Here is a 17,749-nt window from a genome sequence, read left to right as displayed (position 1 = left end):
ACACACTGTGTTTTTCACATCTGCAGGGAACAACAGGTTCACCCAGCTAATGCAAGGGACAACCCCCCCCCACCACCCCTCCTCCCTGACACACCTCCTCACCCTCTCCCATTCTAACCCCCCCACCCCTCCCTCACCCACACCCCTCCCCACTCCCTCCCTTGTCTTGCGAGACACCCCAGGGTATAAAAAGGACAAAGCTCTCCATAGGAGATACAACTGACCAAGAAGGAGAAACAGTCCTCAACTCTCCTGCAAACAGGCAACAGGGACACCTCAGCAGATGAGACCAAGCTAAAGGCTCTGCACTCCAGGCAAACTACTGAAGGTAACCTACTGCTCTTTCTTTTCAGTGGGGCTCATGTTTAAAGTGAGGAGGGTAAAATAATATGAGGCAAAGTAATGTGAGGATCACTGCAGAATGAGAGGTATCTGCACAGGGATGCTGTTGCACCACCCAGAGTTTGATTTCTTGATGTTGCAGCAGCAGAGCAGTTTTTTTTTTTGAGAATATGTATGCACAAAACTGACTTTTTTTAAATTCTTTTTTCCCCCATGTCTCTCTTTTTACCCCAAATTTTACTCAACCTTGAGACCATTTTTCTGCTTCATTCTTTTTTTTTCATTCTTCTTGGTCTGTCCTCATTTTTGTCTTTATTTCCGAAACTTTATCCTCCTTTTATATTTTTCCTCTTCCTTGTCACCGTATTATTCACCCATATTATTCAATTCCAACATTCTTCTACCATCTTCCTTTTTTCCCCTTTCCTTTTTTAAACCCCCACTTAAATCTTTCTTTCCAGACTTCCTGTCACCTTTTTCCCTCAGTCTATCAGCTCACGCTCTCTCCAGAACCTTCACCATGCCTCCTCAGATCCCGTCCCAGAACCAGAGTGGTCCCAGGATCCTGCAGGGTGATCTCAGTGCCCTAAGTCCAGCTGTAAGGGAGTTTTTGGAGACCAATATGACCCTGTGCCAGCCAGAGTCCATTCACATCTGCGATGGCTCAGACGAGGAGAAACTTGCCATCCTGACCCAGCTGGAGGAACAGGGGATGATCAAGAAGCTCACCAAATATGAGAACTGGTATGTTTGTTACACTCAGTGGTTTATGGAAGGCTTTCTTTTTTAAGAGACTTATTTAGTTATTTAGTTAGTTATTTTTTATGTGAGTGAGGGTTCCAAATTGAAAAACAGGAGAAATTATTGCTAATGATAGCTTTAAATTTCTTGAATATAGCTTGGGTTGTTTTTGTAGCTGGGACAGTGGTGCGTTGGTGCAGCTGGGAGATGCCCAGGGTTGTTGCTGTTGATAATGACAACACACATCATTCTGTCGTCAGCAGCTGTTTAAATATAAAACATACCTGGAAAATTTCTACTTCTTGACAAACCAGTAGGTCTAGGTAGCTCAATCACACCATTCCTTTTTACCAGCTGATATCAAGAAGACATATTGATTATTAATAATGATTTGTGGCTGCTTTAGGAGATTTTAAAATCGTTGCCTACTTTAAAATAAAGTACAACAAATTAAAATTTAAAACAAAAGCCCTAAAGTTTTCAATATTTGTGCACTTCCTTTTCTTCTTCCTCTTCCTGCAGCTGGTTGGCCAGAACTGACCCGAGGGATGTGGCTCGTGTGGAGAGTAAGACAGTTATTGTTACCCAGGAACAGAAGGACACAGTGCCCACTCCACTAGGAGGTGGAATCAGCCAGCTGGGCCGCTGGATGTCCCCAGAAGAGTTCGACAAAGCCATGGCTCAGCGGTTCCCCGGCTGCATGAGAGGTACCAGAGACGAACGTGTTTCAAAAATGCTATCAGTTCTTAGTAGAAAGGATGACTCAAATATAGGACTAGAAAAACTTGAGAACGTGAAACTAAAATCAAAAGTTTTCACTCATCAATTGTACACTGACTAAATGAATACATTTTTTCCCCTTTCCGGGACCCCATTGAGAATCTAGACAAGTATATCCACAGTGCAGCAGGTACTTTTTAGAAAGAACAAACACTATTGGAGACTATTTTTACAAGTTACGCTGCCTTTAAAGTGTTTAAATGATCTGGAGGCAAATTTTCTTCTTTTCCTGACTGTCTGTTACCTGTGAATGTCTCAAATACCAAAAACCTTAAAATAATATTGAAATAACATAATAATAAGAACATCCCTGTCTGTTTCTATCCTCAGGTAGGACCATGTACGTGATTCCCTTCAGCATGGGTCCAGTAGGTTCCCCTCTCTCTAAGATTGGAGTACAGCTGACAGACTCTCCCTACGTGGTGGCCAGTATGAGGGTGATGACTCGTATGGGGAAAGCTGTTCTGACCACCCTGGGGACTGGAGAATTTGTCCGCTGTCTGCACTCTGTCGGCTGTCCTCTGCCACTCAAAAGTATGTCAAAAACTGATCAACTCATTCTCCTGCAGCATTTTCTATGCAGCTTAGTTACTTAATAGCGCTTTTGCCACAAAACTGCTAATAGACCACTGAAATGAACAAATGTACTAATTTGTCTTTCAGAGCCTCTGGTGAATAACTGGCCCTGCAACCCTGAGCTGACACTAGTCGCTCACATCCCAGACCGCCGACAAATTATCTCATTTGGAAGTGGTTATGGAGGAAACTCCCTGCTGGGAAAGAAGTGTTTCGCCCTTCGCATTGCCTCACGCATCGCTAAAGAGGAAGGCTGGCTGGCCGAACATATGCTGGTAAGAAATGAAAATGAGACTGTCACTTAAATTTTGGATTCATCCACATACTGTTCATTTTCACCAAACCAAATATTTCCTGTGTTCAGATCCTGGGCGTCACCAACCCTGCTGGAGAGAAGAAGTACATGGCAGCAGCCTTCCCCAGCGCCTGTGGAAAAACAAACCTGGCCATGCTCTGCCCCACACTGCCTGGTTGGAAGGTTGAATGTGTGGGAGATGACATTGCATGGATGAAGTTTGATGACCAAGGTAAAGGGAGGACGTCTTTTTAAAGGTCTTCAAGGATGTACAAATGTCAAAAATGTCATAAATCCAGTACAGCGGACTTTAACATTTCTAATTTGTGTTTTCACCCTGGTTGTAGGAAACCTCAGAGCCATTAACCCAGAGAATGGCTTTTTTGGCGTTGCACCCGGCACCTCAGCCAAGACCAACCCCAATGCAATGGCAACAATCATCAAGAACACCATATTCACAAATGTTGCAGAGACAAGTGACGGCGGTGTGTACTGGGAGGGAATGGACCAGTCACTGCCCGAGGGAGTTACCATCACATCCTGGAAGAACAAACCTTGGCGCTCAGAAGATGGTAAGCAGCTCTTTGATTTTAAGCAACAGCTCACAAAAGAAGAAAAAGAAGCAAGACTACAAGATGTCTAAGATTTAAAACTAGTATTTAAGGTGGAAACAGAAGTGTAACGAAAGCAATTTTCAAATGTCTCGTAACAAGAAAAAAAGCTTTTAATCTTTAATTGTTAGACCCAAACAATTTCAGAGTACAAGATTATATTATAAAAAAAATAGGGATAAATAACAGAAAGATAATATACTTTAAAAATGAGAAGAAGTGTGTGAGTGTCATAAAAGTAAAAAGTTCTTAGTTTCTTTCTTTTTTCTTCTTCTTCTTCGTAGGCGAACACTGTGCTCATCCCAACTCTCGTTTTTGCACTCCGGCAAGACAGTGTCCCATTATTGATCCACAGTGGGAGTCTCCAGAGGGAGTGCCAATAGAGGCCATCATTTTTGGTGGGCGTAGACCAGAAGGTGAGAAGAGACTACAAAAGATGGAAATGAATACACCAGTTGCCCTTTGGTTAAATACATGAAATAAAAATAATACATAAATACTTCTCAGAAAATAACTGGATAATGAATCTGCTTATTTTCAGGTGTTCCCCTTGTGTATGAAGCTTTTGACTGGCAGCATGGTGTGTTTGTTGGCGCTGTCATGAGGTCAGAGGCCACTGCTGCAGCCGAACACAAAGGTCAGCATACGATATTGTCCTTTTTTGGTATGAAAGACAATCAGTGGATGTTTAAGGAGTTTCTTAGATGATGATTTTGACTTTTGCTTAATATTCTATAAATTGTTTTGACTAGCGACAATTTAATCTGAAATTCTGCTAAAAAAACCACTTTCAGAATTCTTGAATGACAACAAATAACACATTAATGTCATTCGCTTTAACATACAGTGTACTGACAAATCCCTAATTACTTTTTCTTCCAGGCAAAGTAATAATGCATGACCCCTTCGCTATGCGCCCCTTCTTTGGCTACAACTTTGGCCAGTATCTCTCTCACTGGCTGAGCATGGCTGATCGCCCTGGTGCCAAGCTTCCTAAGATCTTCCATGTCAACTGGTTCCGCAAGAGCCCCACTGCCGGCTTTCTTTGGCCCGGGTTTGGTGAAAATATCCGCGTTCTGGACTGGATGTTCAGACGGGTGAATGGCGAGGAGGGCGCCATGCCATCAGCAGTGGGCTACCTGCCTTGTAGAGACTCCCTAAATCTCCAGGGCCTTCAGGGACACGTGGACCTGGATGAGCTGTTCTCCCTGGATCAGGAATTCTGGCAGAGGGAGGTGGATGAGATCAGGAAATACTTCACCACACAGGTGAACGCTGACCTGCCCAATGAGGTAGCCCATCAACTGGCTCTCCTGCAGCAGAGGGTGAAGCAAATGTGAAGAGGAAATAGCCACATGTTAGCAGCTGTAAACAATTATGGGGTTAATTCTCCGGACTATTTGTCTATAATTCTAGACTACAATGTTGGCAATAATAGAATGACATGTAAGACATTCTGGAAATTAAATTAAGTAACTGGGAAACAACATCTTAAAATTATAGAACATAGTATGAGTAGCTAGATTATCTCTTTAATGTAGTCTTAATTTATAGTAAAGTATCCTTAAGAAAATAAGCAGTTTTCCTTACAGCATTTGGTTATTACCACTGTGACATTCTATAATCTGCTTGGGCTGTTCATTACAAAAAATCCATGCAAATCATGGAGAATGTAAATCATGAAACTGTAGGAATAGTAACGATAAACCTTCCTGACTATGCTCATTAGAACTATCTCACATGTTAGCATGTAAAGACTGCTACATTTCCATGCATCTTCATCTTCATTTGTAGTAGCAATATTTTTTGTTCTGTTGTTCCAATGTATTGTCCTATTGTCAGAAGTCTTCTATTTAATAATAACTTATTGTGAATGCACATCTTAGTGTCATTGTCATATCGAATTATATGACAGAGACAGAGTCTATGTTAGCTCAGGTCTCACGAAAGGGAATTTTGTATTATTTTTGCCTTAATTTATTTTTATACTGACTTAGTATCACCTGGTTCTCTTGTGTTGTAATCTAAGCCCCCAATGAGGTGAAACAACAATAAAAGTATTTAAACTTACTCGTGGTTCTGTTTCATTTTTCAAGGATCTGGTTTTGTTATTATTATTTTATTTTGTAAGTGTTGGCGATAGTGTGGCAGAGAAAAGAATAAAATCAAGCACTATTATATCAAGCTGGTACAACACCATCATATCATATACGCCTGCTAGGAAAAAATAATGAGTATTTAATTGAGTTAAAAGTCAAAACTAAACTTCAACTAAACTACATGTATCTATATATCTGTAAACAGCAATAATCTAAAAATACAGCCTTAGTTTGTGCTAAAATATCTGAAATCAGTCTTTCAAATACTAAGAATGCCAAAACAAAGAAAACATGATTATATAATCCATCTTTGACACTGCTATTTAAAATAAGACTTTACACTTGGTGGAATACTCTTTCTTGGCAAGCAAAGCTGTCAAATATTTCATGCAGTTTGTCCTACGGTTTGCATACATCTACCTCTCCTCTTTTCAGATCTTCTCATAATCCTTTAGTTTAAAGGTTGTTGCTTGGAAACCACAGAGCTTCATTTCTCTCTATAGGTTTTCTGTTGGACTAAGACCCAGACAGTGTTTAAGGTGCTCCATGACTTTACTGTACTTCTTCCTTTGTTGCCTTGGCTGTATGATTTGGGTTATTGTCTTGCTGGAAGACCTATTCATGAGTCACTTTCAGTCCTTGGCTGAGTGATTAGTGCCATGCAGTCACCCTGTACTTCTGGCACAAACACATTCCCAAAGCCTAAAGTTTCCATCTCCATGTTTTGGGATAGTATTCTCTGTGTCATCTTCAGCAAATGCAACCAGTAAATTGATGCAAAAATTGCTCAATTTTGGTCTCATCTACCACATCACACTCTCTCAAGGCCTGAACATGGGTCCTCCGGGATTTCAAACCATCACAGCACAATGTGTTACAAATATTTTTCTTGGTAACTGTCCTCAGAGCTGCTCTGATATCTTTAACAACAGAGGAAATCTTGCAGGGTGCCCAACACTAATGATTATTGATAGTAATTTAATCTTTGTTCCATTTGTGATTAATCAGACCAACAGCTGTGATTGTTTTGGGTTGTTTTTTACTATGCTTCTTGTGGATATGTCTATTAGACTATAAGAGTGTGTGAAGTTTAGCAGTCTTCTTGCCGATGTTCTTAGATGGCTTTTTGTTTTTGCAGCATTCAAGATATAAACAGGTCAGAGGTTCTGGGTGCTATTCATAGAACTGGTGCAATTAACTGTCAGTGTTGGCTGTTAATGCTGAAGTTGCTGCCAATTAAACTTTTATTGAACAGTTTACTTTTGTTTCAGTTCATGCTGGTCAGTACAAGATCAAAGAATTATTTATCTTACATAAATTAGCATTCATTTGTAACTCTTACATCTCTAATCCTGAATATTTTGTTGACATTCTATCATTTACTATTAAAATAAACCTACCACAGAATTCTAAGTGGCTAAAACAATGAGTTCAATTGGGAATCAATATGTATTTCTCTCCACTGTAGATCAGCTGGTCGGGGATACTTACAAGAAGGTCCTTGTTTTATTGTTCAACTAAATCCAATGATATTTAATCCTGATTTTAACCATATAGCTGTCTCTTTTCGGTTAAGGTTAGGATTAAAATATGTAAACATGACAGGTGACCCTGTAGTAGCATTTAATTTTGCTGCCAAAGCTCAGGCTGTTGGTGACTTCCCGTGATGTGTTCAGCAAAATCTTTCTCTGCTCCACTCTTTTCAATGTATATGCCACTGTTTCATGTCATTAATTGTTGTCTGTTCTGTATGCAGTTGTGTATTGTTTGTGGTCTCTCTGTGCTGCTCTTTTCTTGAGCCTGATGAATGAGTGTCAGCAGGACTGACAAACTGGTGCGGAGGTCTAGCTCTGTGCTGGGATGTCCTCTGGAGTCTGTGAAGGCTGTGGGTGAGAGGAGGATGTTAGTAAAGCTGACACCCATCATGAACAACCCACATCAGCCTCTGCATGAGCCTGTTAGTGTGCTGAGCAGCTCCTTTAGTCACAGACAGAAACACCCTCGCTGCAGGAAGGAGCACTTTCACAGATCATTCATCCCAACAGCAGTTATAACTCCTCAATCATGATATCATGAGTCACTGGACATTGTGGACATCACACACTTCATGCATAATGCACCTTTTTATATGTATGGACGTGTGCAGGTATATACATATGTATATTTAGTTAGTACGTGTGTGTGCGTGTACATTTCTATACTCATTGATATCTATTACTTACATAGTGGTTGTGGTTGTGGTTGAATGGTTACATTTATGTCTTGCATGTCTTGTCTTGGTGTCTTATCTTATCTTATCTTAAACATAAATCATAATACAAAATGACAAAAACACAAGAAAACCCAAAATGCTGGGTCAAATGACTCGGAACCATGACAATGGGATTCTTCTTCCCCACCATCACCAAGTGCTACTCACAGGGGGGTTATCTGAACATCTGCTTTTTTTTTTCTTTTTGTTTTTATTTTTAGAATTTCTGTAGAGAAATAAAAAAAGCATAAATTCAGTTGCTGAATTTATATTGGTATCGTGTGTTTTATACAGTGCTTTATCACATTTACAGACACAAACAGTTACATAATATAGCCCACTGTATACACTATAGTCAGGGGTGCACATAAGTGGTCCGCAGGTGCGCATTCACTGTCAAAATAAAAGACGCGCACCAGATAAGAAGTTGCAACGCGCATTTGCGTACATATAAAAGGCACTGTTTTTGTCCACTAGAGTGGGATTTTCACGGCATATTCTGCACCACATCTCTGTGCGTTCATCATTTGTTTGAAGCCAGCTCCCCTCCTGCAAACACTTTTACGAGAATACGCGCTTCTTTTGCGGTTCGGACTCCTTCTGACATTTATTTGGTGGTGGAGGAACACCAAAGTAATTGCTTAAAGGATCTTGCTTCTTCGACATCTTTAAGAGTTCTAAATGTCTGTCCTCCTCCAGAAAATCTTATGTACGCAGACGCGCGTTGCAACTTCTTATCTGGTGCGCGTCTTTTATTTTGACAGCGAATGCGCACCTGCGGACCACTTATGTGCACCCCCGACTATAGTCAGTCTCTTGCTATGACCTCACAAAAAGCAAGCTAATCCTGTTTTTAACACGAAGGTTGCTACATGCAAAACATCATGTAGACAACAAGACAATCTGTACCGCAATCAGGTCACCTGGACTGTGGCTGTGTGAGGCCACATGTTTCTGTCCCATGGTACACTGGAGCTGTTGTGTAAGATATGAAGGTAATGACAGGAACTGTAGTTAATCATCACTAACTTGTTTTTGACACTATCTTTGACTGAAATAATGTTTCTAAGAACACTCAAACCAAGAGACATGTAACAGAAATAAGTTTTCCACCAGAGGCTGGTTAACCAGTAAAGACTCATAATCACTGACAGATCATCCAGAAGAATTATTGCAAAATGTCCCACTCATCTCCACGTATGAGCACTTAGACATTAAATAAACACAAAATAGGTTACTGGGGAAAGTTTTTGTTGTAGCATTTCCAGCAACCAAAGTGGATTTGCAGGTAAACAGGTAAACATTTTTATTCAGGCTGCAGTTCAATTAAATCGTACAGTTGCAAGATAAGATTGTTAAAGTTTACTGCTAAAACGATCAGCACCAGTTCAATTCACTTTTTAAGTTAAATCAAGGTTGTTATTATCTGAAGAAGAAACAACAAGCTTCCATAAAGAATTCCCATCAGAATCCAGCTAACTAACTGCAGGATGATTGGATGTGAAGTCCATACAACTCCTGTAAATGTACAACAAATGTACACAGGACACACAGGTTAACAGACACATGACTATTTACTCTTTTGGCCTACAATGTTCCTGCACCAGGACCTGGTTATAACACAATCACCAACCTCAACGGGCAGAAATCACGACAATGCAGAAATGCTAATTACTGCAGTTTTTATAATGATCACTCGAGGCTGGCACCAAAAGGGATAGCTGGTAGCTGATATAGGCTTAGCCACCACAAAATCAAATCACTGATTGATCGCCTGAATGTGTCGGTTATCTGACAGTTCATATAGTGAACTGCCAACGGTCCAAATCTCCAGTTTTGGTGAACTAAATTCTAGTGTCTGTGTGTTGAACCCCTACAGTTTATGACTGCACATTCCCAACCAGGCATGCAAGTGTTAGATGATAATTTAGCATTTTACTCTTTCAGTGTCCAAAGCAGAATCCAAAAACAATGTTTATGCGAGCTGTGAGGGATTCACAAAAGATACCAAATGGATGTTGCATTGCAGTTATTTTTTTATTAATATTTAAGTGCAGCTTTTTTTTCTTTTTTTTTTTACATTAAAATCACTTTCACACGCATTCTTATAAACCTGCCTTTTTTTCTTTAAATTGCTTTATATTTTGTATTATATAAGGTTTAAGGAAAGTGTCAGTTTCATTACCTTACAGTGAACTCAGCCATGTTTTTCAATTGGCAAAAAAGTTCTGCACCATGCACAAAAACATCTTATGTAACATAATTTTGGCATAAACAGGATTGTTTGTCTGATTGTGTTGTTAGCGATTCATCTTCTTTGAGACAATGATTTATTCCTTATGTTCTGCCAGGACTGGACAAGTTGTATATTCTGATTTTCAGCAGTCTAATCTGAGGAAATAATTACCTCGAAACCACACAGAGGCATACTTCGACTGTATGTCTCAATCTGTTTTTGTGCAAAGCTCTTATCTAATGTTCTAAACTATGGAAGCTATTTTTACATCTATAAAGTGCATTATTGTGGCCTATCCATGTCCATGCTTTTAATATTATTTTTTTAAGTTTATACATGTAAGGCAATGATTGATTTCGGGTCAACCATACAATACAGCTGCACAAAAATAATGAATAACATTTAAATGTGCTTTTTTAGTACACAGCAGAAACAGACACATATACACAAGCTATTTTGTGCAAATATCAACTCTGATGTACATTGAAACTTTTGGTTTTCTCTTTGGTCTCCCTGGTTAATTAAATGTGTAAATATGACAGATTTAAAATGCATTTCATGATAAAAAATGTTCCACATAGTTTGCTGATATGTTAACCAGAAAAAACTTTACGGTGCATATTAAATTTGTAGTCAGAGTTGTTTGTTGTTTGGTTTGTTAACTTTAAACCTGCAGCTTGCAGACTTTTTGCATGGCATGAATAAATAAAGTTCTGCAAAGACGCAGACTGACACAAAATTTTGCCAGGTGACACAAACAGAGGAGAATACACGATGCTGAAAATGTGAAGTAAAAGCCAGCTGAGATTCTCCAGGAGACTGTGGATGAGCCACTAACAATCTGCTATGGAGGACTAGCTTATTGTCAGTGTTTCAACTTCACTGCAGACACAAAAGGAAAAACAAAGAAAAGAGTTTGAAACTTTGCTTCACATCTGAACTAAGACCCACAGTTAGACTCACTGGGTTTCATGATGGAATGGTGGCTAACCCTGTCACCTCCCATCAAGAAGGTTCATGAAGGTTCTGGGTTTCACTTTTAATTTTCTCTCCGCAAGCCAAGAAAATATTTAAGGCTCACTGATGGATGTGGGCAGATGAAGTTCACAGAATAAGGTAAATGTATATGGTAGTGAAAAGCACTATTCAACTCATTTCAATTCAATTTTATTTACATAAAGCGCCAAATCACAACAACAGTCGCCTCAAGGCGCTTTATATTGTAAGGTAGACCCTATAATAATACATACAGAGAAAAACCCAACAAACCAATCATATGACCCACATGAGCAAGCACTTTGGCGACAGTGGGAAGGATAAACTCCCTTTTAACAGGAAGAAACCTCCGGCAGAACCAGGCTCAGGAAAAAATTGCCAGTTCCGAAAATTCACTAAGGAGTACTTACGTATTTATTTATTTATAGTGTGTCAGGGCACACTGTCCTGCTGGGAGAGTAGACTTCGTGTGCAATCAAATGTAGAATGGTGGTTAGTGTCATAGTGATATTCACATTATGTCACTGCTGGGGCAGCAGTCGTGTGGTGTAGTGAAAAAAGGATCCAAAATGCAGGTACTGGCTGGGGTGCGAGTGAGTGTTTATTTACAGAAGTGACAAAATGGCAAAAATAGGAAGAGCAGAGCGGGGAGTTAACAAACCTAAACTGGGGAAAACTAAAGAACTAACCTGAAACCAAACACACGGGAGGAGGAGCAAAATGCACAGAGAATGATGGCAGAGAGACATGGAAAGAATACCAGGTTACGCAGAGTAAAGCAGACGACGCGACGACGAGCAGAGGCAAACACACACTATAAATACACACCAGGTAATGAGGGAATGACACTCAGGGGTGGACACAGCTGAAACTAATGCTGAAACGAGACACAGACCTACAAATTAAAACAGGAAACACACAGACTGTTGAACACAAAACTCGGGGACACGAACAGAGCACAGAGGAAAGACACAGGTAGGGATAATAAACACGACAACCAAACCCAAAGAACTAATACAAAATCAGAATCAACTAGAAAATAATAACAATAAACTCAAAGCGCTGGATCACCGACCCAGGACCATGACACATTAATTGTCTTTCTAGCTAATATGTCATAATGAGGATCAGTTCTGTTCAGTTCACCTGCTGGAAGTTTTTACCTTATTCCTCTGTGCTGACAAGCTCCACACATGTCCAAAAACAAGACATAAATAGCTCCGTTGAACTGATTGCTGCAAGCACACAAACACACAGTCGTGTTTTCATATCCTTGAGGGGACATCTAATTGATATAATGCTTTCCCTAGCTGCTCACCCTAACCCTATCTATAACTCTATGACTATTGCAACCCTGACACTAAAGCCACATTTTGAGTCTCAAAAATGCCTTCAAACTAGCGGGGATGTGGATTTTGTCCCCATAAGGATTGTTGGTCCCCACAAGTATAGTAAGCTTTCAATTTTTTCATCCCCACAAAGATATAAAAACATAGCATGGGCACACACACACACACAAAATTTTCCCTCCAGTAAGTGTCTGCTAAAAAGATTTAGTGATCTAGATCTTCAGTATGTATCTTTATACTCCCGTGTCTTCAGTCTGTCTTCAGTCTTACATCATATTGAAAATATTAGGTTTTGAAAAACAGAATTAAACTTCCCTTTTTAACCACAGGATCTGTATATAAAATATAAATAACAATAAAAATATTTATCAATTGTCCAATGTTAATGGATATACCAAATAGAAAACATTAAAAATGTGATAGAAACTGAGCCAGAGTGACAAAAAATACAGTTACACAATGACATGTAGCAGCATCAGAGCGGAGGTGAGGCCTTATCAGTTTTGTGTGTGTTCTTGTTTGGTGCCTGCACAGATGACACAGTGACATCACTGCTGGGCCACTCACCCTCTCTGTTAGACGTCAGCAGGAATGCTTCTGCGCAGTGATTGGTCCGTGCTCACAGGGAAAAAACTCTACGTTTTGCTGAAATGTCCAGTTCGCATTCAACATCTGCCCACATAACTTCCCCAGTTTCATTTGTAGACTCCATCATGAAAATTCGATTTGCTTAGATGGATGACGATAAGGTATTCAAATGCTGTGTTCTCGGTTCAAGATATCATGTTTTACAGTGCAGTACTTTAAATTTCAGTTCATGCCTTCCAGGCATTGTGTGTGAGTCATTTCTTTAACCCTCAGACCCAAGGATGTCTTTTGAGCCTCATAATGTGTGACAGCTTTAATTCTTTTCAGTGGTCCTTTATAGTGAATTCAGTAGTTAATTTCTGCATTGAAGGCATCTGTAGATGCTATCTCTCGCAACCCAGAGGGAGCAATGTGCCTAAACACAGTGACTTGTTCCCTCCAGGTTGGGGAAAGAGGTTCATTTAATCTGGAAAGTTCATATATAGCAGTTTCTTATTTACAAATGATGAGAAGGCGTAATGGGGGCATTGGATTGGACCAATATGGTGAAGCTAAAGCCAGCTTTCAATTTATCATTTGATCTGCACTGGGCACTTTATTAAGTATGTCTGTTAAACTCATCATTAACTCAAGTGTCTAATCAGCCATTGACATGGCGCCAACTCACTGCATTTAGACATGATTAAGATAACCTGCTGAAGTGCAAATTGAGCATCAGAATGAGGAAGAAAAATGATTTAAGTGACTTTGAACTTGGCATAGTTGTTGGTGTCAGATGGGCTCGTCTCAGTGTTTCAGAAATTGCTGAGCTGCTGTGATTTTCCCACACAGCCATCTCTAGAGTTTACAGAGAATGGTCTGAAGATGAGAAAATATCCGGTGAGCAGCAGATCTATGGATGAAAATACTTTGTTGATGCAAGAGGTCAGAGGAGAATGGTCTACTTTGAGCTGATAGGAAGGCAACAGTAACTCAATAACCACTTGTAAAAACCAGGATACACAGAAGAGCATCTCTACACCTCGACATCGGCATCAGACCTTGTAGCAAATAAGCTACAGCAGCAGAAGACCACATCACACCACTCTTGTGAGCTACAAATAGTAAATTGTGTCAGACTGAGCAAAGCTGGACAACAGATGAATGGAAAAATCTTAGCTGGTCTGAAGAGTCTCAATTTCTGCTGGGACATTTCGATTGTAGGGTCTGAATTTAGAGAAAGTGAAAGCATCAATCCATCCTGCCTTGTATCAATGACTGACACTGCTGCTGCTGGGGTAATGGGGAAACATTTACTTGACACATTTTGTACATTTTTGCATTGTTTAAAGGCCACTGCCTACCTGAATATTGTTGCTGACCAAGTCCATCCATGAGAGCCATCTCTGAGGCTGAGAGGGTGAAAATCTCAGACATCTGGGGGGAGCTCAGAATAGAGCTGTTTGTCTCTTATATTGAACCAGATGAATTGCTTTAGGCATTCAGACAACACTAAAATATCTGGCTTAGCTCCTGGATATCTGGATCCAAGAAAAAAGGAGCTTTATGCTTACTTAGTTTGAAAACCATGGCTTTTTAATTTATTTCTTTTTAATCATCCTATGTTCTGTGCAAATAGTGCCAAGTCTTGCTAAATACAAGTTGATGTTCATTTAGTAAATTATCACGTCAGTTACAGCAAAAAACTGTACTTTGTCTTGACTCTCAAAAAAAAAAAAAAAAAAAGCAGATAAATCTATTTTGACATGAACTCTTTCATTGCTGCACACACACATTGTGCTAGAACATTCATGCCAAAAATAGTTAAAGGCTGAAAATATCAACTTAATCTTATGAACAGCATCCAGATCATTTAATAAGCTAAATTAGTCTTTTGAACATAAATGGCTCAATGAGAGGATGCCAAGGCAAAGTTGACAACTTGAACTCCCTTCTGCTAAATTCTGCACACAGATTTTAAAGTTTCTTTTTTGAGGTGTTAAAGTGCCTAAATAAGTTCAAATAAGTTGGTAAAAGAATAAAGTGTAGCTTTTTTCTTTTTCACATCACTGCAACTATGCTGCTTTTTCCACCGTCGTTAGACAAGTTGTACCACAGGGAAAAAAGAAAAAACACAGGAGAAAGATCAAAAATAAATTTATGCCACCTGTCAGAAATTGATCTTTGATGGGTTTTTTTTAATTGACTTGCTATAAATGAGGAAAGAAGAAAGGAGATAAGTTTTATGAATTCACTCAAATGATCCTTACATGATCCCTGGAATGACTTTCAGTAATCAACCCTCATTTCTTCATCACCTCATTCATTGTTCCATCTCCGTTTTACGATGCATCCATAACTCATTCAGCCTTTTTCTGCTCTCGTAGGCCATAAAACAAACTGAATAGTGTTTGTTCAGTAAGCTGACTGCCAAGTGTGTAGCAAGACAGATAGTAGAAAGAGAAAGAGAGATAGGAGAATGAATGACCCTGCAGTACGAGGTGAGAGCTGATGTAGAAACTTGGCAGGAACAGAAAAGAGTGTAATCTAGTGTAAGTTGTTGAGTCATTGGAATCTGTTGAATAACTGGTTCAGGTTCATCTGGCTGGAAGTCACTCAATGATCAAGAGGCTGACAGCTGACAGCCACAGATCAAAGGGCAGAGCTGAGCCTTTAATGTCGACTGTGTAAAGTTTAGTGTATTTTCAAGTTTACCCTCATTTTAGCCTCACCCAATCAAGTCTCAAGTCCTCCTGTGCATCTAAGTTAGGCTTTAAAACAACAAGACCAAGCGGGTCTTAATTAAATTCAGATAAATTCAAGCATCAAATCAGTCTAAGTTATTGTATTTGGCCCTGAAATCTTAGACACAATGTGTCCAACCAAATGCTCACCCTAGATGACATTACCTTATTCGGCAGTAAAACTGTGAGGAATATTTTCTCATTAGTTTTGACCAGGATGTGTCCTTCAAGGAAATATGTAGGACTGCTTTCTGTCATTAGAGCAATGTTCCAAAACTTAGAAACATCCTGTCCAAGAGTGACATTGGAAAATTGGTCCATGCATTTGTCACTTCAAGGCTGGACAGTTGTAACCCCTTCCTATCTTGCTGTTCTAAAAGCCTTCAGTTAATCCAGAATGCCACAAGAGTACTAACAGGGCCTAACAGAAATGAATGCAGATTTAAGGTGCTTCTGCAGTGGTTTCACATTATACAATTTAAATACAATTTTTTTTTAAATGTTTTATCCAAACTTTTTTTTTTAATTAATTTCAAACATGTACAGGTGAAGCATCACGTAAATACAGATATGTTCATGTCAAGTCTCACAGTTTTTCAGTTCAAGTCTCAAAGCATGTTTTACTTGTAGACAAGTGTTCTGAATGTGTGTTATTGCTACTTGTATTACATAAATGTCTGAATAATTGATGACATTGTAAATAATTCCAAATGTTTATAGTCTAACCATGCATGGTGGATGCCTTAAAGCTGCATTCTTTCTATTGGTCAGCAAGGATCACTTTTCAGGTTGCAAAAAGATATTCAGTTGTGCAAATGGTCCCCTAAGATATTGATAAGTTAATGGTCTCAGGCACAATGACCATGTGGTTTATTATGTAGAGAAGTAAGATAAAGCAGGGTATGTTTTAGGGTGTGTTCATGTGATTGAAAAGTGGCTTTGTATTTCACATCCCATTTGGTTTTAAAACATCAAGATGGCAATGACAAAAATGTTCATTTTGAGCCTTCAAGTTAATTTAGGGGCTCAAGTTAATTTGAGGAACGAATGCATATTTTGTTTGTTTACTTGTTTTGTCATGTTTTTGTTTTCTTTATAATGGAGAGTGCAAAAAGCCCGTCGGAGCCACCTCAACAGGCAAGGTGGTCTTCCGCAGGGAATTCTCATCCGCCATCAGGCCTTCCTGGTGTTGGTGATCCTGACACTGGTACTTTTTAAAAACTGAAAACAGACAAACACATTTCCAGTCAAAACGCTCAGGGCGCTTTCTGCAGCTTAATTTAAAAGACCGAAATGAAAATGAAAACCTCAATAGCAAGGATAGAGAATGTCAAACAGCAAAATACCAAAGTGAGGAAACCCAACCGTTAAACTGTCTTAAAACCTGCACAGGCATTTTATTTACAATATATTTTCACAGTGCCATCATGCAGCAGACACAGCATGTTCAGAGTATCTCACGTTTTTACTAATATGCAAAGTCCAAAAAATAACATTTTTATAAAAAGTCTGACACACTTCTTCCTTTCCGTGCTTTCATGTATTTTCAACAAATACAAACAACACAATCAAAAGGCCTGAGTCTCCCTGGTGGACCAGGTCAGTGAACACTGAAGCCTTAAACACTAATAACTAGAGATATAGTAAATCTAACAATCATAACCATGATGTGGCCATTGAGCCTTGAACTCTAATTCAAGTGCGCCATCTGCTGGATACATATTTACAGCAACTTAACTCTGCAGATGAAAATAAAATGTGTTTCAAGTGTCACACAACAATTAAAAGTTATGATAATTTTTTTGCTAATTTGGATGCCACGTGATGACAGTAGGATCAAATTTGAGTTTAAATATCACAAAACCAATCATCCATGTTGCAGAGTACCTTCTGTCAGATCAATGCTTCAGCCTGAATCAAAGTACAGTCAACAGATCTGCTGCATGATGCTATCACATCAACATGGAACAGGAGCTAATCTAAGGAATGTTCCCAGCAGCTTTTTGAAATGTGCATACAAACCAAATCTTGTATGTGTACAAAGTGTCTGTGTAGGTGTGTGTGTGTGTCTCTGTGTGGTGGATGAAGGAATGTGTGTCAAAGGCACCTTTCTTGCAAAAAACAAAAAAAAAAGGAAAGCCTCTAACAATTACTAAATACAA

General features: G+C 39.3%; 1 protein-coding gene across 1 annotated transcript; it reads left to right on the top strand.

Annotated features, from left to right (window-relative positions):
- Window positions 1-236: 236 nt before the first annotated feature.
- pck1 (phosphoenolpyruvate carboxykinase 1 (soluble)) lies at window positions 237-4,699 on the top strand. Its single transcript, XM_063472922.1, has 10 exons — window positions 237-328; window positions 804-1,086; window positions 1,606-1,790; window positions 2,194-2,397; window positions 2,527-2,714; window positions 2,804-2,966; window positions 3,082-3,306; window positions 3,630-3,761; window positions 3,887-3,982; window positions 4,228-4,699. Exons 2-10 carry the CDS (start codon window positions 863-865, stop codon window positions 4,683-4,685), a joined length of 1,875 nt encoding a protein of 624 aa, XP_063328992.1. The 5' UTR covers window positions 237-328; window positions 804-862; the 3' UTR covers window positions 4,686-4,699.
- Window positions 4,700-17,749: the final 13,050 nt, after the last annotated feature.

The sequence above is a fragment of the Pelmatolapia mariae genome, linkage group LG5 (assembly GCF_036321145.2).
Source record: "Pelmatolapia mariae isolate MD_Pm_ZW linkage group LG5, Pm_UMD_F_2, whole genome shotgun sequence".
In the NCBI taxonomy this organism is placed as follows: domain Eukaryota; kingdom Metazoa; phylum Chordata; class Actinopteri; order Cichliformes; family Cichlidae; genus Pelmatolapia; species Pelmatolapia mariae.
The sequence above is the reverse complement of the archived record's forward strand: the minus strand, read 5'-3'. Positions and strand labels throughout refer to the sequence as shown.

What these genes read in the sequence shown, in the direction of transcription:
- pck1 (XM_063472922.1), top strand. Translation starts at nt 863, where the DNA reads ATGCCTCCTCAGATCCCGTCCCAGAACCAGAGTGGTCCCAGGATCCTG. An exon ending in CTCACCAAATATGAGAACTG is followed by an intron (nt 1,087 to 1,605) that starts GTATGTTTGTTA and finishes CTCTTCCTGCAG; the next exon opens with CTGGTTGGCCAGAACTGACC. An exon ending in GTTCCCCGGCTGCATGAGAG is followed by an intron (nt 1,791 to 2,193) that starts GTACCAGAGACG and finishes TTCTATCCTCAG; the next exon opens with GTAGGACCATGTACGTGATT.